The 21,945-nt window shown below is 45.0% G+C and overlaps 2 protein-coding genes across 3 annotated transcripts; one reads left to right on the forward strand and one right to left on the reverse strand.

The window, feature by feature from the left end:
• The first annotated feature begins 3,346 nt into the window (after positions 1-3,346).
• CCDC117 (coiled-coil domain containing 117) lies at positions 3,347-11,773 on the forward strand. Of its 2 annotated transcripts, XM_036449054.2 has the most exons (5): positions 3,349-3,674; positions 4,338-4,388; positions 7,068-7,292; positions 8,218-8,355; positions 10,269-11,773. In XM_036449054.2, the coding sequence occupies exons 1-5, from the start codon at positions 3,499-3,501 to the stop codon at positions 10,504-10,506; spliced, it is 828 nt and encodes a 275-aa protein (XP_036304947.1). In that variant the 5' UTR covers positions 3,349-3,498; the 3' UTR covers positions 10,507-11,773. The 2 variants fall into 2 exon arrangements, with proteins under 2 accessions (XP_036304948.1, XP_036304947.1); XM_036449055.2 differs by lacking the exon at positions 7,068-7,292 and having other exon boundaries at positions 3,347-3,674.
• A 4,357-nt stretch (positions 11,774-16,130) lies between these two features.
• On the reverse strand, positions 16,131-21,736 carry XBP1 (X-box binding protein 1). The gene is given in 6 exon segments (XM_036449051.2): positions 16,131-17,239; positions 17,740-17,823; positions 17,826-17,885; positions 19,044-19,172; positions 20,116-20,212; positions 21,445-21,736. Coding segments are annotated over 6 exon segments (1,164 nt in total). The 5' UTR covers positions 21,684-21,736; the 3' UTR covers positions 16,131-16,684.
• Between the last annotated feature and the right edge of the window lie 209 nt (positions 21,737-21,945).

Raw genomic sequence — 21,945 nt, forward strand, 5'->3', positions numbered from 1 at the left:
TTCTGCTGGATTTACTTTAACTACTTATATCATCTTAGCTAAACATGTGGCTCAGCGTTAATGGATGGCAAAGTCTGTCATGCCAGCAGAAACACCTAGCCAGAGTTTGAGTGGTCATTTTCATGTGATGCTGACACACCATGCCCCTAACTAGACCAATAGATGCAAGAGGAGGTGGATATGGAGCTGACTTGAGGCCCCAGAGGAGGGTTTGGCAAACTTTTTCTGCAAGAGGAGAGGAAGTACATATTTTAGGCTTTCCATACTGCCTCTGTTGGAGCTACTCAACTTGCATTGTATAATAATATTTAAAAAAAAAAAAAATATATATATATATATATATATATATATATTTTACAGAGAGAAAGGGAGAGTGATAGAGAGTTAGAAACATCGATGAGAGAGAAACATGGATCAGCTGCCTCCTGCACACCTACTGGGGATATGCCCGCAACCAAGGTACATGCCCTTGACCGGAATCGAACCTGGGACCCTTCAGTCCTCAGGCCGACGCTCTATCCACTGAGCCAAACCGGTTTTGGCTGTAGCACTTTTTTTACATAACAGGCATTGCACTAGGTTTGCCCATGGGCTTGCCAACCTTTGCCCTAGAGTAGGGGTGTCGAACTCAATCAGAGAAGGGGTCAAAATCTAAAATCCAGCCTAAATCGCGGGCCGAATGGTTTACTGAACAGTCATAAACTGTCATTGTGATGGAAACGCAGCGGAGTGCAGTGGTGACAGCGCGGTGCGGGCCACATTGCAAGGCCTGGCGGGACGGATTTGGCCCGAGGGCCTTGTGTTTGACACATGTGCCCTAGAGCCACGTCTTCCTAATGGCTAGACCCTAGGTGACGGTCCTCTAGTCAGCATGGCCTTCAGGGCATTGTTTGGTAACATGCAAAGCTGCCTCAGGGTCTCCTGCCTACCTTTCAAAACGGAGTTAATATCATCAAGAATCAGTCTGGTATTAAACACTACCCGCACTTTCAGCGCCACCTTGAGGTCAAGCCCTTTTCATTTCTCTGGACAGTTGACAATCTCTTGTCATGATTTCCGTGTTCTTCTAACCCCGCCTGAAGCAACTCCACTTCCCCTTTTGGATCTTTGGACATGCGGTTTTAGTACTTGATTCAGTTCCAAAGCAACAACAAAAGTATTTTTTAAGTCTCTGGATCAAATAAGATTAAAGTAGAACATTCTGATTTTAAAATGCCAGGAAACAATATTCAAACCCTTGGAGAGGATTTCGTGTTTATAACTAAAAATTCAGGGTTCTGAACCGTGGTTTCCATACCACCAGAGCTTAACACTGCGGCTCCTTCACATCTTCCCTCGACCTTGTCTAAGAATTCGCATCTTCTGAATCCTGATCCAGTTACACCCAGGAACATGTGAGGGTTTATGGATCTTCTGAAGGAAAGGGAGCACAACAGCTGTCTGCTTACTGGTACTTGGGGGTATCAGTACAATCTCTAACCCCTCCCAGTTTACAAGGAGCACGAGTTACTGGTCTCCTCTAAGTAAATAATTACCAGGCAAGCAAATGTCCTGGTTAAACGGGGTTCTTCTGTAAAGGAGATGAAAGGAGTGTTTGATATGCTTTCATCCACAATCTTTATTCCTTGTTCAGAACAAAGATCAGGACCAAAACTATGACCGAGAGAAGAAATCAGATAAAGACTGCCTCAAATGACATCTCTGGAGGGACTTCAAAGAAACTCCCCTTACCTATTAGCATCCACTGGAAAGGTCACTGGGCTTTCCAGCAAATCATTTCTGGCGTGGGGATTAAATTTAAAAAAAGACTTTATTTCTGAGTCATAGCTTCTGAGTCAGTGGGACTACTCCCCTTTGCCCCCTTCCAAAATCTTTCCTTTATTCTAAATTCATCCGTTTAGCTGGACTTCCAAAGCCAGGAACACACTCATGTGGTCCCTGACAAAGCCCCATGGGTGGTAGGCTTCCAGACATCGGAGCGGTTGGCAACCCTGTTTGGTTCTGGCTCAGTGAAGCGAATGAAAGCACCCACCTCCCACCAACACATCATTCTTTTTTTTCTTTTTTTAATATATTTTATTGCCGAAACCAGTTTGGCTCAGTGGATAGAGTGTTGGCCTGCGGACTGAAGGGTGCTGGGTTCGATTCTGGTCAAGGGCATGTGCCTTGGTTGCTGGCACTCTCTATCCCTCGCTTTTCCTCTCTGTAAAAAATCAATAAAATATATTTTAAAATATGTATATATTTCATTGATTTTTTTTTTTTTTTTTACAGAAAGGGAGAGGGATAGAAAATCAGAAACATCAATGAGAGAGAAACATTGATCAGCTGCCTCCTGCACACCCCATATTGGGAATGTGCCCGCAACCAAGGCACATTGGCACAAACCAGACTGGGCGGTGGTGCCGTTCCCTGAGATGGGAAAAGTAGGGCACAGTCAGTGGTTGGGGTTGACCAACTCTGCTAATCCCTTTGGCAAGCCTGTCTCTGGGTGCCCCAGGCAGAAGCTGGAAGACTTCACAAGCGCTCTGAGGCCTTTACTGACCCTCTCTGCTGTTCCCTCTAAGCCTTAGAGTCTAAGGCATCACTGATTTCATTTATATTAAAACACTAGAGGCCTGGTTGCACGAATTCATTCGTGGATGGGGTCCAGCAAGGGTCCCTGCCAAGGCTGGCATAGGGGGAGGGGCCGAAGGAGGTTGGCCAGCCAGCCCCACCCCCTGTTGGAACTCACTCCCGATTGCATTCCTGGTCTAGGGGGACATTTGCATATTAGCCTTTTATTAGATAGGATAGAAGGAATTAATGGCTGATATTTAATAAATCTGTACCATGTGCTGAGAAGGGTTCCAAAGGCTCTAAATGTTTTTTTTAATATATTTTATTGATTTTTTTTACAGAAAGGAAGAGAGAAACATCAATGAGAGAGAGTCATCCATCAGCTGCCTCTTGCACACCCCCCACTGGGGATGCGCCCGCAACCAAGGTACATGCCCTTGACTGGAATTGAACCTGGGACCCTTCAGTCCACAGGCCGAGGCTCTATCCACTGAGTCAAATTCACTTACTTCTCCCATCAACCCTAGGAAGACAGGTAGCATTATCATCTGGTTTTACTCATGAGAACACTGAGATACGGAATGCCTACCTTGTGAAGTGAGGATTCGAACCTAGCTCCTACCAGAGCCTGGCAGAGCCATCCATCCTCCTGCCTCAGCCTGCTCCACCGAGGCAGCCATCGTGTTTGTAGTCCCCAGGAACTGCAACTCCCAGCATCCCCCGCGGCAGCCGCTCCCCCCCCCACACACACACACACATAACAAATCCCAGCGTGCCCCTGGGCGGCCCCGGGGTGGAGGGTTCTAGAAGGCGTGACGTGAGGTCAAGAGCGGGCTCCGAGGCGGGCACCTCTCGACAATCGCTGTGGCTGCAGCCGCGGGGCCTAGAGACGCGGGCGGCCTGGGCCGCGGACGCCGCCGCCTCCTCGCCTCCCCGGCCATGGCCGCCCTCGGCCGGCCCTTCAGCGGCCTCCCCCTGAGCGGCGGCTCGGACTTCCTGCAGCCGCCGCCGCCGCCAGCCTTCTCCGGCCGGGCCTTCCCGCCGGGGCCGGACGGCGCGGAGCTGGCCCCGCGGCCGGGACCCCGCGTCCCTCCGAACAGCGCGGCGCGCGGACGGTGAGAGCGCGGGGCCGGGGGCGCGGGGGGCCGGGGGGCCGGGCGCTCCGTCCCCCGGAGGCGTCTGCGCTCCGGGTCACCGATGGGGAAACTCAGTTCCGGGGACCGTGATTAGTAAGTCCTCGGCCCGCCTGCACCTGGGGGAAGGGAGATGACTTTCCCCGACGCGACCGGGCCGGGTCGGGTCCGGGTTCGAATCCGGGCCATCTGGAGCCTGGTGTCCCCTCGGCGGGGCCGCCGATGCGGACAACTTTCCGTGCTGCTGCTGCTGCTGCTGCTGCCGCCAAAGCTGGGCAGACATGGCTCCTCCAGGCGCGATCTTGGAAATAAAAGTGCTCATCGCGGCGCCTGCCCCGCAAACCTGGTCCCTTCCCGGGTCTGCCCCGGTGCCTCTCCCATGAATTACAGGGTCCGAGTGGGAGTTTACGTTTCTGTCGCACGGGAGGTCAGGACTTGTCCTCATTTACCTGGTTGATGACCTTGTGACCTGCAGGTCCTTCCCCCGGGGCCCGGGGACGGGGGCTGACAGCTGGGTTCGGAGCGGGGTAGGAGGCTTTATTGGAGCGAGAAAGAGTGGATGCGGGAAGCTCAAGCTCGATGGATGCATTTCTCTTTTCCCCCCGGAAACTGATGTCTTGTTTGTTTGTTTGTTTATTTCGACAGTGTTTCCGTTCCCTGCAAAAAGAAACACAAGCTAGAGGAGGAGGATGATGAGTAAGTTTCAGGTGCCATGGATCTGCTTGGCATTGAACGTACCCCTATTTTATGCCCTTCATTGCTTTTTTCCAGTGCAGAGACGAAAGGAGGCACAGGAACTAGAAAATATAACAGAGGTAGTGGTGGTTGTCTTTTAGAGAAAGTAGCTGTGTGGCTGGCAGAGTCTGGAAACCTTTCCCTCTCTCATGGGCTGTCAAGTTTGAATGTTGAACCATGTGCATATTACACACACACACACAATGAGAGAACTCCAAATGTGCAAAAAGGTACATATTTTAAAAGTCTTACCTTCCAAGCTCACTGTTTCCTATATCTCCTCTGGAAGATAATTATTTAAAAAAAATTCATTTGTAAGAAGATACGTTGTTTACACTATGCAAAACAATAATCTTTTCATTTTACTGTCTTGTAACTTGTTGCCTATAGGCACATAGAATTTTCCTAATTCCTTTTGTAAGGCTAGGTATAATCAGTATCCTGTTGATGGATTTCCAAGTTATGTCTAATTTTTTGCTATTACTAACTTGGGCATTCTTTTTTTTATTTTTTTTATTTTGCATGTGAAGGAAGATTGGATTTTAAGATGACTTTCTTAAAATTAAAACCTTATTATTGAAATTATTACATATGTCCCCTCCCCTCACCCCTCCCGCCCCAGGCCTTCACCGTCCTATTGTCCTCAGTTTGTTTTGTTCATTGGATTCCACATATGAGGGAGATCGTGTGATACTTGTCTTTCTCTTACTGGATTATTTGGCTTTAGCACATGGCCATTCTTTTTAAATTCTTCGTATATATTTGCAAGTAGGTGAATGGATTTCCTAGATAGGAAATTGCTGGGTCTTAAATTTTTTTTTTTTTTAAGAATTTTAAAATACTTTAAAAAATATTTGTTTAATTGCAGAGTGAAAGGAAGAGGGAGAAAAATAGAAATATCAATGATGAGAGAGAATCATTGGTCAGCTGCCTTCTGCACACCCCAGACTAGAGATCAAGCCCACGACCTGGGCATGTGTCTCAACTGGGAATTGACCAGGAATCGAACCGTGACCTCCTGGTTCATAAATCCACGCTCAGCCACTGAGCCATGCCAGAACCAGAATTGTCCATTTATATTCTTTATAGCAGTAGAAATGTCTGTTTTTCTATCTTCTCACCACATCTGTATTTTTAAATTTTATGATCTAATAGGCAAAAATTGTATTCATGGGTAGGCAGTCAGTGGGGTGGACGCGTTAAAAGGGGATATCCAGATGACCAGCCAAACGAGAAGAGGTTCCACCTCACCAGTCTGTAGGGGAGTGCATATTAAAGCCACATGATACAGGAGTGGTCATGGAGCCTCAGGAACTCCCAAACACATGGATGAGAATGCCACTTGGTATAGCAGGTTGGCGTTATCTAATAAGTTGAAGGCATATGTACCTTTCAACCCCCCAGTTCCCCTTCCGAGTGTGTACATGTGCACAGCAGGAAACATACACGAGATGTTCTGGTCTTGAGATTGCACTTGCTGATGCCCAGACCATCAAGTACTTTTGGCCTAAATACTGAAATAGAACAGGGCTACTTGCCATTCAGCTTTCAACTAAACTGGTAATATCATAGTGCTTGCAAACACTACTTCACGATAAGAGCCTGAGCAGTTGAACTTTCCTAAGGAGGCTGGCAGTTTTCGTGAAAATGGCACAGAAGTAGGATTCAGGGGCCGTAGGGTGGGTCTGTCTGGTGCCCAACATGTAATTCTGTCGTTTATGACATTTGGAGGGAGTGCTTAAGTTTTCCTGGATCCTAGTTTCCAAATGTGGGAAACAAAGAATTTGGATTTGATGAACTCTAAGGTCTCTATGAAATATAAAATGTTCAAGGAAGTAAAGATAGTTTATATTTGAAAGTAGGGGAATGGTGTACTCGTTAATCAAGAACTCAGAGCCAACCGACAGTCTGGCATTTTGGAAAGGACCAAGAAATCAGCATCATCAGCACCTGTAGTTCTTGGCACAGACCTGGTGAGGCATATGTTTTGGGCATAAGGGAATATGGGATGCCCACATACCATCTTTTCCTGTGACCAGTTTGACAGAGCAGCAGCAATGTGACAAAATATGGCTGGTACTGTGACTTTTTAGTTCCTTACTCCCACTTGAACTATCCACAGCCAAATAAATAGGAATGATTTTAAGTTTCCACATTGAACACCTATAATTTATTATACAAAGCAAAATCTTGTAGGTACAGCTTAGTTTGGCAGAGAGAGCAGTAGAAGAAAATATTTCAAGGAGGCTGTGAGAATGACAGGGAAAAAAAAAGTATGATTTTCAATCTTGTAAACACACAGTCAAAAGTTATTAGAGTCGAGACCGGTTTGGCTCAATGGATAGAGCGTCGGCTTGGGGACTGAAGGGTCCCGGGTTTGATTCCAGTCAAGGGCATTTACCTTGGTTGCGGGCACATCCCCAGTAGGGGATGTGCAGGAGGCAACTGATCGATAACTCTCTCTCATCTATGTTTCTAACTCTTATCTCCCTCCCTTCCTCTCTGTACAAAATCAATAAAATATATATATATTTTTTTAAAGTTATTAGAGTTTTTTCATATAAGAATTTGATTAGAGCTAGGGGTGATCTACATTTCATTGCTATTCGGGATTTTCATTGAAAAACATTTTTCTTCCAGTTGCCCAGTAAGAAAGAAAAGGCTAACTGAAGCAGGGCTCTGTGCTGGTCCTAATGACTGGATTCTTTGTGCACATCAGGACATAGAGGGTCATGGAGTAAATCCATGCACTAGTGGCCCTTCTGCACCTGGCATGTTAGATGTCATTTGTGAAGACATGGATCAGACAACTGGAGAACCACAGTGTGAAGTTGCCAGAAGGAGGCTGCAGGAAATTGAGGACAGGTAAATGGGCGGCGCACATAACGGGCTTGTTGTTGTAGTTCCTCTGTAATGTCTCTACACTTTGAAGCTAGTTTAATTCATCATTTGATGATACCTTGATCTGTAACAAGAATTACCCAGCTATCATTAAATGTACATATTAAATGTTACAGTAAGCTCTTCTCATAGAACTGTACAGAATTGTTTCACTTACTATCTCTAAATATTCATTTTTTGGTTTATGGGAGTTTCAGGGATATATATATATATATACACACACACATACATACACACACACACACACACACACACATACGTTTTTTGTTTTTTTAATATATTTTATTGATTTTTTACAGAGAGGAAGGGAGAGAGATAGAGAGCTAGAAACATCGATGAGAGAGAAACATCAACCAGCTGCCTCTTGCATACCCCCTACCGGGGATGTGCCCGCAACCAATGTATATGCCCTTGACTGAAATCGAACCTGGGACCTTTCAGTTCCCAGACCGACGCTCTACCACTGAGCCAAACCAGTTTCGGCTATATATGTTTTTATTGATTTCAGAGAGGAAGGGAGAGAGAGAGAGAAACATCAGTGATGACAGAGAATCATTGATTGGCTCCCTCATTCACATCCCTATTGAGGATCAAGCCTCCAACCCAGGCATGTGCCCTTGACTGTAATCAAACCTGGGACCCTTCAGTCCGCAGGCTGAGCCAAACCAGCTGAAGCCAGGAACACATTCTTCAACTTTGCATCTAATATAAAACAAATTAAATGTTGAGTATTCTGTGTATAATTTTTTTCCACTCATGTACAGCCTCATGTTTTACTTGACCTTTTGCTATAGCACCTGTTACTTTTATCCTTTTTTTTTTCCAGTTACTAGAATATATAATAGTTTAACTAAATAATTTTTCCTCTGCTTCTGCTGCCTTTATTTAGAATAATTGACGAAGATGAAGAAGTTGAAGCTGACAGAAATATTAACCATCTCCCCAGTCTTGTCCTTTCTGATGCTATGAAAACAGGTTTGAAGAGGGAATTTGATGAAGTCTTTACAAAGAAAATGATTGAGTCCATGTAAGTTTTGGTTCCTGGTTTCCATTTATTATAAATACGATCTTAAAAACCCAATGTCTCTAGACATTGCCTATCCTGTCCTAACCATCTCTTCACCTCCTGTCACCAGCCAAGGGAAAGAACGGTAGGTTTTGTGTTGAGTCCAGGTTGCAGACCTTTTTAGTTCAATGGAGTGAGCAAAATGCTCTACAAGAAAGAGCTTGAAGAATGCAGGAGTGGCTGCTTTGCCTATTTAACCCTTGGATTCTTTTAATACAGTCCTGAAACGCACTGTATCCTATTTGGGAATGAGAGGGTTGGCGAGAAAGAGCCAGTTCTCTTAAATGCTTACGGTGGGACAGAAGATCCACATTTCAAAACCTCGTGTTTCCCTGGCTTCGTAATTATCCAGGAATACTATCGAGACCTAGGAAACAAACAAACAAACAAAATGTCTCCCAGCAGCCCGAAAAGAGAGTTATCACAAAGGTTACAAATCAAAACTCATGTTTGTCTTATAGTGTGCATAGCTTCTCAGGCCTTTAGCTGTAAGCACCATTATGCCCCTAATTTAGACGTAGTTTCATTTTTCTGGTTTCCTAGATCATGACAGTAGACACACAGAAGCAGCTAGTGAGAGAACAAACACTTGCAGTGAGTAATGAGAGTATAGTGTGAGGACGAGAGGAAACTGGAAAGCAAACATAAGACCCTAAAAAGCAAAACGTCCTGGAGCTCTTTAGCATAAGAGCTACTGGTAGCTGGGTAATTCTTGTAATCCTTGAGCCTAGGTGATCCCCAGTCCTCGGTATCTCGGTAGGCAGGTTCTGTGTGCCATTTATGTTTGCCTAGATGAGACTTGATAATCAAGGACGTGGCATATACCTGACCCATTCTCCCCGGGCGCCAGTCCCAGTGATACTGGGTAGATGAAGCATTACTCCTTTGGCCAGAGTGGGTTCAGCGCTGTTTGATGTTAGATCACAGCCTAACTGAGCTTATAATTAACTAGCCAGCCCTGAGATGGGTAAATAGTTCAGCCAAGAGAAAGCAGGTCACTGGCTCTCCAGCCTAAAACATAGCACTTTATGCTCTTGGTAGTTTTCCAAAAGCTACCCTTTGGAGATATTCTTTATTGTTTGTGTTTTAGTTTGTTTTACTTGCCTTTGGACTCCAGAAACCATCAAAACCAGTAGTCACTGGAGGAGGTTAGGTGGGGGCAGACACAGGCATTGGGCACATAATCATTTTGGCTTACTGCAAAAATTACACTTTTTAAAATACATATTTTTATTGATTTCAGAGAGGGAGGGAGAGAAATATAAATAATGGGAGAGAGTCACTGGATTGACTGCCTCGTGCACGCCTCCAACTGGGGATCAAGCCTGCAACTTGGGCATATGCCCTGAGCAGGCATCGAACCATGACCTCCTGGTTCATAGGTTAATACTCAACCGCCGAGCCACACCTGCCGAGCAACATTATACTTCATAGCCGTACTAAGCAAAGGGCGTACTGGAATACTTTTAATGTGTGTGTCCAGTGCTTCCTTTCATTTATAATAGGTTAGTACAAAATAGTAGTCCACATCAATGTGTCTCTCTCACATCAGTGTTTCTCCCCCCTCTCTCCTTTTCACCCTGTCTAAAAAATTATATTAAATCAGGGGTCTCTTATTTTTCACATTGGATTTTTATATTCTAATCACAGCATCAGTACAGCCAGTTGGTTTGATTAAAAATGCATGCAGAACTGTAAAATTTGATATATTTGAATATCCTTTCTAAAGATTATTTTTGCATTATTATAGTAAATCTCTTTTGATGCTTTCATTGTGTAATTCTACATATTAGATAGCAGACTAGCTTCTCAACATATATCTTTCATTTTCACATCTTAAAATTTTTAATAAAAATCTGTATTTTATTTCTTAGGAGCCGTCCTTCCATGGAGCTGGTGCTCTGGAAACCTCTCCCCGAACTCCTTTCTGATAAGCCAAAGCCGTCGCCTACTGCTAAGAGCTACACAAGAGAGAGCCAAGCTAAGCGCGCCTCTACCGACACCCCCTTCCCCCGGAGAACTGAGCTGTTCTTGGAACCCCGGCCGACCGGGCTGCCTATTTACAACAGTTTGGAGGCCGCTGCTTGCACAGAAGAAGAGATGGAACTCTAGAAATATGTTTCTGTACTAAAGTTGTCAAATTTTAGAAGGCTCATGTGTTTATTCGTGAGCCTGCTTACATAGCATAGGGACCTGAAAGCTCTGAAACGGGTGTAAGAATATCTCCACCTGTGGTTCGGGGTGGGACGCTCAGTTTTGGGTAGCCATTTCTTAAAGTCAACTTTTGCCAAGGAAGCTTGCCTCCAGGGAAAAGCTATTTTCTAAAGGGATTATTTTTGTGAGGTTACAGTCTGCGCAGGCAAGTCGAGACACTCCATGTGTAAGGGTGACTTCAGTCATCTGTCACATTGTTCAGAAACTTGGAGAATACTGAGACTCTTGAATTGAAAAAAGATGCATTAAGAAAGAAGGTACCGTTACTACAACTGAACCCCGACAGTTGAATCCCAGCTTCCTGTGTAGATACGATCTCTGTTTACAGTGCTGACTGTGACTGGGGAGAAGGAGGGAAGAAAGCAGTAGCTTAAGCCTTTTGCTAAGAAATTTAATAGAGGCTCTGAAACGTGTACAGTAGTTGTCAGTTCAATGTAGCTAAATTGATTAACTAGCCCGTAGCATTGCGGCTCACCTCTCTGCCTCTGAAAATGCAATGAAAACACAAAGAAAAGGTGTTACTGTAGCTCCTTGGATTCCCTTGCATAATTGATAAACGGAACTATTCAGAAATGTTTACAGCTTAATTAACTTTGATAATTGAAAAGATCTTGAGGTAACCCATGTGCAGATTGGCTGTGGAAGAAGCATCTCGTGGGTAATCCCGAGGAAGTGCTGTGTCGGCTAAGCCCAGGATTGATAACGTCACAGTTTAAAAAAAGGTGGTACCTGTATGAACAGGTTGAGTTTTAATGTTCATTTAGAAAACTGACGATAATTATCTGAGAACATACGGGCAGGCCATGTTGAGATTTACTGAAATAGCCAGTTTGCCTGGTGCTTCAGCTATTACGCAGCAGCCTAGAGGTTGGTAGAGAAGAGCTTCCTGCGAGCAGGAAGTGTTCAGTTTTCAGACACAAACCAGCTCGAGGCGTCCTTTGGGGATAACCAAGGTCAAACCGTTTTATTTCTCAGGAAGAACTTTTCTGTGTGGCAAGGACTCAGTAGTGCGAAGTGAAATGACAATTCCTTGAATGCTACAGAATATTCACTATAACTTATTAAATGAGTGTAATAGTGTAATATCGGCCCTTTCCTCACATAACAGACCACCCTAGTTCTTTTTTGTTTTTCCTTTGTAGGAATCAGATACCTTGTATAGAAAGAGAGAAAAAGATTTATACCAAGTATAGAGGTAACTTTTTAGAAACTTGCTCCCAGGAGTTTTGAAACACATTCTGAACTCCTTCCCCTGTTACAGATGGTGTAGAAGTCACAGGTCTGCTTAATGGACTGTTTCTTCTCTTGCCTTTTGTTCCTGCTCTCTCTGTTTCTGTCTGGACAGTCAGGAAAAGATTTAATGTTTAATATTTAAACACAATATTTAATGTCTACACAATAAAATGACTCAAACTTCAAACCAGTATTTAAACCAGTTGGAAACCAGCTCATAGTTTCTTAATCTCAGACTTAGAGATGAATGTAAACTGTATTCTGTTGGAATCGGCAAGTGTCTGGTTCATGCCATTTGAAAAACTCCTGCATTTAAGTCATTGTTTAATGGGACCAACTTGTAACGTTTGTAGCCTTAAAGAAATCTCCATGTTAAAAAATGTGTTCTATTCCAACCCGAAAACATGAAGCAACTCCCGGGATTTGGAGTTAGTCCCAGTGTGAGGGCGGAAGGGGAGGTGAAGCTTTGCCAAGAAGCACCCAGCACACGATTTGTCTAATATAGGAATTGTGGGGCAGGGCTTTGATCACAGGTCTGTGTAATGAAAAGGAGGAAAGAACAGCCCCCAAATAAGCTCTGATACCATAAGCAAATATAGGAGAGAATTAAGATTCTGTTTATTAAACTCGAAGCAGAACTTGTTTCAGGAGTCAAGCTATCTGACAATTATTTCTGCAGGAAAATGGATGTTGAATGCTCCTTTTTAAAGTTCTTGCATACGTTTGTACTAAAATTGTCTTCATCCTTGCGGTGCTTATTCATCTGAGCCGTCTCCACAGCCTCCATGCTTCTGTTTTGTTTTTCTTTTTGTAGCATAAGACTTTTGCTTTTGCCTTAAGGTTTCTCTAGGGGAATAACTTCTTTTCGTTCTGTACAGCTTTTGCAGCGTGGATCAAACATTGGTTTTCTATGCTAATGTATGAAGAGGAAAAATTATCTAAAGCAGGTGAGCTTGAATGAACAAATGTGTATTTTCTCTGAGTTTGAATAGGGTGTGTGGATTTAAAAAAAAATTAATATGAAGAAAGTAAGTTCAGTTCTCACAAACAGTAAAAAAAAACAAAAAACCTTCATTCTTGAAAAGGTGCAAATGTAAAATTTAAGAAAAGAACTAGAACCATGAGAAGAATGTTTACCAGCAAGTTCATTAATTAATGGTTTTGGATTTGGAACTTTGTTTTGTTTTTTAATAGTGATAAGAATGGTGCAGTGCTAGGAAAGTTCTGGAAAATGCTGTCAGTTTTGCTTTAAAATGAGAATCTGGTGTTTCTGTATCTCATTGTTTTCAATAAAACTTCATAAGTGTTTTGGACTTTTTGAGATATTTGTATTCCTGTCCCTAAGTAAATATAACAATCACTGCTTTGCTTTCCTCTAAATTGTATTTGAAGTAGCAATCATATCACCGAGGGGCTTAAATACATTCTGAAGAGATGATTATGTTGGGTTAAAGGTAAGTTTCATAAATGAATTAGCTCTTTACAAAACAGGCATACTATGTCTTGCCATTCCTAAAACCCTTAGAATGCTTGCCACTCTTAGCAACTCACTACTGTTGTATGAACAGCATTGATTGGTAATGGTGATTGATTGCCAATATTCAGTGGTGACTTGAGTCTTCAAAAATGTTCAAATATAGAGTTGAAAAGGGTATACAAAGTTCACAGTTCTGTTGTTTTTATAGGTTTGGAACCTTTAAAAATGAGGAATAGGAAAATTCCAGAATGATCATTCCTTTCTTGTGTTGACAGGTCACTGGGTGGCAGTATTGCCTGCATGTTTTCAACCACTGTTTGATAAATGTGGATCCCTATTTATGGGCAGGATAAGTTTGGGTTAGTTACAGAAAACTCAGGATCTTGTTTTGTTTTTCACCCAAATTTGGAAATCACGGCTAAAAATGACTTAAAAGTTATCTCACGGGTTTAAAAACTAAAAAACCTTAGGTAGTGACAAGATAGTATTATAATCCAATTCACTAAGGGCAGTGTTCAGACTTCACCAGTGGTTTTACACTCTTTTTGCAGCAGTACCTAAAATGTCAGTTGGTTTTATGGATAAAATGTGGTTTACGCAGTGTAACATTTAATTTCTTGGGGAGCCCTGGTAATTGTGGCTCGATTGAGAGTTGTTTTGTGCATTGAAATGTCCCTGTTTCAATTCCTGGGCAGGGCACATGCCCAGGTTGTAGGTTTGATTCCCAGTGAGGGGAGTGTGCAGGAGGCAGCTAAGCAATCATTTTCTCTCTCCTTCCCCCCTCTCTAAAATCGATTAGAAGCGTAAACATTTAATTCCTTGAGGGGGAATTTAGTTTTGTGTATATCCGTTTGGTTCAAATATTCTACAAGTGGCATTGTAGACATGACAACTCCAGCAAGATAAGGATGTCGTCTTTCAACAACTGGTTAGTGGGTAAATAAGCCAGTCTTCCTGTCCCTTAATGAACATAGGGTCAAAGGGTAAAGATTTAATTCTTAGACTATTAGACTTTAACCTATGCCATAAAATTTTCCTGGAGAGCGCAGGATTACCTTCTGTCTACAGCTCTGTGCCTACTGTGTTTGCTCTACTAGTATTTCTAGAGAAGCTAGGAAGCGCACACAGATTGGTGTTACGAGGCCCGGGGAAATGGTGTGCAGGCATGTCACTTGATTCTTTTAATCTCTATTACAGACAGCCCTCTGCACTTAATAGAAATGGTGTTTTGGTTTTGTAGGAAAAGGTCTTGATTTTTATTTCCAACCATTCCATTTAGTGTTTCAATATGAAGGCGTGTTTTCTCAAGACTGAGGAGTGTTGTGAGTAGTTTTCACCCATCTGTGCAGGAAATGAAAACCCTGGTAACCTACACAGGTTATGTATGTCCTGTGTGTTATTCCTGTTAGTACAGCTGCCTCTTTCACATGATGTCATTGAATGTAAATTACTTGCACCTCAGTTTCCAGATGCTTCTGCTATTTTGATGGAAGCTTAAAATGCATCTGTAATTACAGCTGCCTACACAATCTCTAAATAGATTCTCAGCTCTTAAGTTTTCAGTTCTAGAAAATCAGGTACTCAAGTTTTTAGTCATGGGGACAGCTTGAGACTGTATTTATGACACAGAAACTCAGAGTCTAAGCAAGCTTGCATGCCTCACACCAGGATCGGGCTCTGGCTTGTGACCAGAGATCTTACGCTGTTGCCTTCAAGTGTGCTTGTGGACATGCCTCCAATCACACCACCGAAAGCATTCCCTTGCACTGAAACCATAGCCTGTTGTGCCTTGCTGCTTGGGACTGACTCCCATCTTCATCTGCTCCTCCAGTTTGACCTCCCCAGAGGTTGCCTTAACATTGGCATAGAATGCTGGCATAGTTGAAATGTCAGTGAGGGAAACCCTTTACTACCTCGAAAAAGGATTCCCAAGAGGTGCACCATGAAGGATGAGGCCATCGAGCCTCTAGAACTGGTTCATTGTTTTGTGAAACAAGTTCTAGAGTAGGGGTGTCGAACTCAATCAGAAGGGGCCAAAATCTAAAATCCAGCCTAAATCACGGGCCGAATGGTTTACTGAACAGTCATAAACTGTCATTGTGATGGAAACGCAGCGGAGTGCAGTGATGACAGCGCGGTGCGGGCCACATTGCAAGGCCTAGCAGGACGGATTTGGCCTGCGGGCCTTGTGTTTGACACATGTGTTCTAGAGTATGTATATCTAATTCTGTGATTAAAACCCTTCCAAATTGGATTAGGAGAGAATAGCTAACTTCTTAGTGCTTGGGATGGTGCCTACAATATCTTAAGTGCTTATAATACACCATCTCCGAATCCTTTAGCAACTGGCCCCTTTACAGATGAGGAGATAAGTGGTATGTCCAGGATTACCCAGCTAGCCAGTGGCAGAGTTGACCCCAGGGAGTCTGATTCTAGAAAGTGCTCTTAAACCTTTTAATAATGGCAAGAAAATTTTGATATTGAATGGGAGATTAAAATGGATTTTCATCTCTTCTCTCACAGGAGATGGTATAGCAAATCAGCGGTTAAGGGTTCTAGCTCTGCCACTTACTAGCTGTGATAATGGCCTGTTAGGCTGAAGAAATGACCTGAAATACAGTAACTGCTCAAGAGTAGATTATATCACTTATGGCCTTCAGGAATTTTAGCAAGCAGTAATTACAGGGAAAAATCCTTCAGGCATTTCAAAAGGGGCATGCTTACTGAAGTTGGATAAATCACTATGGCAGCAAACAATGAAACACCTGGGGAGAACATGATACGATCCAAGAAGGAATCAGAGAACAAAGACTGCATTGCACTTTTTTAATTGCGTGGGTAGTTTTAAATAAATGAAGAAAGCACCTTCCAAAAGTTACACTAGCAGGGAAAGATTCCGTCAAGCATTTACATAGTAAATTTCTGTAACTTTACAAAGATTCTTGATCTTTACTTGAACTGTACATTGAGGGAAAGGAGCCCCCTCCGCTAGGTTTCTCTCTGCTTGCAGAAGCAAACTACAGTACCTAAAAATCAGAGGCAGGCCTAGGATGCTGAGACGAGAAATGATAAAGGGGCCATTCATAAACTCCCTGTCTGATGTCCCTTTGTAAGTACTTTAGAGCAAACTACTGCCCTTAAGATACAACCTCAAAAGCTGTCATTCTGGATATAGTACTGGATCTGAGTACCTTGGACTGCTGAGTGTCTCAAAAGACAATACTCGGGGTGACCTGGGAGGTTTAACGGACAAATATTTTGCTGTGCATCTTCTACTTTGGCTTTTTGAATGAAGCACAGACAGGCTTCTCTGCTGTCTTCCAGGCAGTGTAAAAATCAGGGGAAAGGGCGATGTCGGGTCATTCTTTAGACACTGATCAGCTGGGGAAAGAGTTCATTGGCAAAAGTGTCCTCCCAGGAATGGTCTGCCCCGAGCAGAGAGGACATGTCGCTGAAAGGGGAGGGGGAGCCCTCATAGGTACAGTCACTATAGGCATCCAGGAGGCAGGAGGACGGCTTCAGGCTGTGGCTGGAGGAGAGCAGATCTGGGATGCCCAGCTCTGGAATGAAGTCATCTACAAGTTCTTCCTTCACTGAGACGGCGAATTCGGGGTGATCTTTCTCTGCGGGGCTGGAAGGTGCTTCCTCAATTTTCACTACCACATCAGCATGGCTCTCTGGCTCAGAGGGCATCTCTAAGACCAGGGGCTTGGTATACACGTGGTCAAAACGAATCAGTTCATTAATGGCTTCCAGCTTGGCTGATGACGTCCCCAGGGATGGAGAAGGGGAGGCCGGTAAGGAACTGGGTCCTTCCGGGTAGACCTCTGGGAGCTGCTCCAGGCTGGTGGAGTCTGGAGAAGGACATCTGAGGAACATGACTGGGTCCAAGTTGAACAGGATGCCCAACAGGATATCAGACTGCAAGAGGCAAAAATTAGAATGCACCTGAGAATCTACCTCGAACACTAAGTACCAGGTCCTGTGATATAAATGAATCATTATGCTATAGGACAGTGTCATTAGTCAACAAGCCAAATATCCACAGGACGACGATTGAAATTTCTTTGGAGAGCCACATTTTTTAAACTTAAACTTCTTCTAACGCCTCTTCTTCAACATAGACTCGCCCAGGCCGTGGTATTTGGTGGAAGAGCCACACTCAAGGGGCCAAAGAGCCGCATGTGGCTCGAGAGCTACAGTTTGCCGACCACGGCTATAGGCTAACCTCCGGAACCCACCAGACCCATCTATCTACACTTCGCTCCATGTCCTGAAGCACCTGGAAATAAGAAGATAGTTGATGTTCAACCCTAAACCAGCCCAAACCAGCTTCTGTCCTAATCCAGCTGGTAGGAATAATATCAAACACGGAATTAACTAGTGATACGCCTCTTCAGTAAATCCAAGCAACCCCATACCTCAGAGTCTGAAGAGTCAGCACTGTCAGAATCCACGGGGAGCTGTTCTGGAGGGGTGACAACTGGGCCTGCACCTGCTGCAGAGGTGCACGTAGTCTGAGTGCTGCGGACTCAGCAGACCCGGCCACCGGCCTCGCTCCGGTCCCCTGGAGGAAAAGCCAAATGAACAAATGGCTGAGAACCCCTCGGAAATGCTCACCGGGCAGCTGTGAGCCCAACTTCCAATCAACTTAGAAAACTGATCTGTACGGCTGAAAAATTTCCCTGACCTCTGTTATCTCCATTTTCTTGAGTCCTCAAGGAAAGATGAGAAAAGGGAGTAAGACTAGCTTTTTAAAAATATCTATTTTTGTTGATTTCAAAGAGGAAGGGGGAGGAAGGGAGAGATAGAAACATCAATGATGAATGATTGATCAGCTGCCTCCCTGACCAGGAATCGAACTGTGATCAGTCATTCAACCATTGAGCCACATGGGCCAGGCAAAACTACCTTTTCATTGTGGTTTTGCACGCCCTGAAACAGTTTTACTCCCCAACGGCTCAAGCAGTACTGATATCCTTAAATAATATCCTAGTGATATTCTCCGTAAGAATAACTAAAGTAATAAAGTAGTAAATTCAGGCCCAGAATCTTTTTGGATAGCAATTATTTTAAAGTTTGTCCTGAATAATACCTCCACAGAGTAGAACTGCACTCCTGTCAATCTCAGACCACTTAAGCATTGTCACTGATGTGGCATAATCCATAGATTAAAAGCCATAAATCTTCTATCAGAGAAGTGTCACTATTAGAATGAGTCCTTTCCCTATTTATTCATAGTCATCAAAAAGCTGCTATAATTTTGGTAGCATTCGAAGTCAGATTTGACTGGCTCTGTCATGCTGGCACATCTTAGGGGCTATTGGCATGTGTTCGTACCTGCTCTTAGAGCGCCATGTAACTTATTAAGTATTAGGGCTTGTACTATTCAATGCACACTTGAAAATAAAGTGTCATTAAAGAGGTCACGTCCTGCCTCTTAGAAACAGTTCTGACTGGCCGGGACCAATTTGGCTCAAGTGGATAGAGCGTCGGCCTGGGGACTGAAAGGTCCCGGGTTCGATTCCGGTCAAGGGCATGTACCTTGGTTGCGGGCGCATCCCCAGTAGGGGGTGTGCAAGAGGCAGCTGATCGATGATTCTCTCTCATCGATGTTTCTAACTCTCTATCCCTCTCTCTTCCTCTGTGAAAAATCAATAAAATATATTTAAAAAAAAAAAAAAAGAAAGAAAGAAACAGTTCTGACTGAAAAGGAGATCCTTACCTTGGTCTCCTCCTCCTCTTCCATAGCCAGGGCATCCATGCCCAGGCGCTGCCTTAACTCCTGGTTCTCCACCACAAGGCCATGAGTTTTCTCTCGTAAAAGTTGATTTTCCAGCAAAAGTTTCTGGTTCTGGAAGAGAGTTCGTAGGAGTCTGTTAAAATATCTAATTCTTTCACTTAATACACCCAACAGCATTTACTTCAATTAATTTCCCTTCCTTCTCCTTTGGGAAAGCTATGCTTCTTCAGTTCACACTAGGTATTAGAAGGCCCCAGTCAGTGGTCGGCAAACTCCTTAGTCAACAGAGCCAAATATCAACAGTATGACGATTGAAATTTCTTTTGAGAGTCCAATTTTTAAAACTTCTTCTAATGCCACGTCTTCAAAATAGACTTGCCTAGGCTGGGGTATTTTGTGGAAGAGCCACATGTGGCTCGCAAGCCTCAAGTTTGCCAACCATGGTCCCAGGTCATAATTACTAAAAAGAAGCTATTTAAGAAGTGCCAGATCATGGGGTCACAAATAAAACAATGCCTCCAGCTAATATAGACCTCAGCAAAGGTCTATATTAGTTTAGATATGATGTTTGTAAAAAAACAAAACAACCCTATCTTGAATTGGCAGGTAATAACAAAAGTGGGCCATAAAATCAAAATATGTAAAAAATAATAATAATGATAACGTAAATAATCATTATTTAGGATGTGTCAATGGCAACAGTTTAGGGGAAGGGAACCGTTAGTGGACTTTGGCCATGACAGGAAGGGACTCAAGTTTGAGCAATGATTTCTTTCCTAATCTGCCTTAATAATTTCTTAGCACTCCCTTGATAAACATTGCCCTCATCCGCCAACTTTGAAACATATCTAGTACCATATGCCTGAGGGTGGGTCATTTCTCTCATGAAGCTACACCCTTTACCCAACACCCTGTCTACCCTCACTGAGCCTTAACTTGTAATCACACGCTCCATTTTATTCCAAAGGGACCACCACAACTTGGGGTGGGCAGCCAGGGTCAGACCATTTACCAAGGAAGGCTATGCAGCAGAGGGAGGAGTGGTTTTTTTTACCTCTTCTTCCAAATCCACCACTTGTTGCTCCAGCTCGCTCATCCGGGCTTTCTTGCGGTCCCTGGCGGTCTGCGCTGCTACTCTGTTTTTCAGTTTCCTGAGAACAGAAGGGGGACATCCCACAACTGAGTCATCTCCAACCTTATTTATATCTTCCTCCGAAAGCTCGGCCAGCTGGTGCTTTCACATAAATGTACAGCATCTGGTGGACGGATGGCAAAATACCATCCAGGCTCTCTTCCCCTCAATAACCAAACCAAACAAAAACAGCCTTCTCTCAGCCTGTCTTGAAGGCCTGCTTTCTTCTCTCTCCTGTTGCTCTCTTCTCTCCCGTGTTGCATCCGTGTTGCATCATCCATTTCAGTCTCATTCTGGCCACAGCGCAGGGGGCTGGACACAAATATTTCTCTTGCAACATAAGAACTTTCTTCCTCCCCTTTCCACTCCCCTCCCCGCTGCTTCCTGACTCCCAATTCCCTCGAACAGGATCCAACCAGGAGTGATCCAATCCAGCGAAGGCTGCAAAAATCAGCCCTCCCCCCAAGCACGAATCCCCTCTGAGGCTGAGATCCCCCCATCCGCTCCAGGAGGCACTTAATCACCAAGTGCACACCCACCAAAAAAGAAATAACAGCCCAGAGGACTAAGTCCCCAGCATTTCCTTCCTTCCCCCCTCTCCCCAACGACGGCATGAAGAAATGCCATTTTCAGGCTGCGGTGACCTCAGAGTCCGTTCCAACAGCTGTCATTCCAGCGGCCCCTCCAAACGCAGGAGGCAAAACGAGGGGGTCACCCACTCCAAGTTCAACAAAAGCTGAACGACTGGACGGTGGTCGCTCAATATACCCAGCTCCAGGCATCCTCCCTCCTGAGATAGGAAAGAAGGAAATTTAAAAATAAATGAATAAATAAAAATTAAAAAACCGCCGGAGCAGCCGCAACCGGTTTAGCTCAGTGGATAGAGCATCAGCCTGCGGGCTGAAGGGTCCCGGGTTCGATTCCGGTCTAAGGGCTGGTACCTTGGTGGCGGGCACATCCCCAGGAGGGTGTGTGCAGGAGGCAGCAGATAGATGTTTCTAATTCTCTATCCCTCTCTCTTCCTCTCTGTTAAAAAAAAAAAAATCAATAAAATATATTTAAAAAATAATAATAAAATAAACGCCGGAGCTGCCCGGACTCCACTGAGTCCAGACTTCCGCCCCTCCCCGCCCCGCGCCACGCTGGCATCGGATCGGCCAGGCCCAGGGCGCCCGAGCGCTGCCCGATCCAGACCCACGGCCCCCCGGGCCCGGTTTCGGACCCGATCTCGGACCCGGACCCCTCGCCCACCTCCGCAGCGCCTTCTCCTCGGGACTCAGGTGCGTGAGGCGCTGCCGCTTCCGCGCCAGGGGCGGCCCCCCGCTGTCCGCCTCCGCGCCGGCCGCTCGCTGGCCCGGCAGCATGAGCGGCGCCGTCCGTCCGGCCGGGGCCCCGGCGGCGGCGGCGGCGGCGGCGGCGGGCTGGCCGGACAGGAGCAGCACTTTGGGGGCCCCGGCCGCCGGGCTCTGCGCGGACGCCACCACCACCATGGCCCGACAGTGCGGACGCGAGTGCGCGCCGCCGCCGCCCAGCCGCCGGCCCGGCCGCGCCCAGCCTTTCTACGATCGTGGCCTCCCGCGATTGGCCAGCGCCACGTGACGCGTGGAGGACGTCGTCTCCCATTGGCTTCCAGGAGCCGGTGGAGGCGGGGCCAAGGCGTCCAGCGTGGCGGCGGCGGCTCTTCCCGGCAGGGAGTGCGGGGGCGACGGGGAGACCTGGCCCCGAGCGGGTGCGGGGGTGCGGGGTGCGGGG

The sequence above is a fragment of the Pipistrellus kuhlii genome, unplaced genomic scaffold (genome assembly GCF_014108245.1).
Source record: "Pipistrellus kuhlii isolate mPipKuh1 unplaced genomic scaffold, mPipKuh1.p scaffold_m20_p_20, whole genome shotgun sequence".
Taxonomy (NCBI): domain Eukaryota; kingdom Metazoa; phylum Chordata; class Mammalia; order Chiroptera; family Vespertilionidae; genus Pipistrellus; species Pipistrellus kuhlii.

Bases quoted from the DNA above. Each gene is read 5' to 3' on its own strand.
- CCDC117 (XM_036449054.2), top strand. From the start codon at position 3,499: ATGGCCGCCCTCGGCCGGCCCTTCAGCGGCCTCCCCCTGAGCGGCGGC. The intron at 7,293-8,217 runs GTAAATGGGCGG...GCCTTTATTTAG, and splicing joins CTGCAGGAAATTGAGGACAG to AATAATTGACGAAGATGAAG. The intron at 8,356-10,268 runs GTAAGTTTTGGT...TTTATTTCTTAG, and splicing joins AAGAAAATGATTGAGTCCAT to GAGCCGTCCTTCCATGGAGC.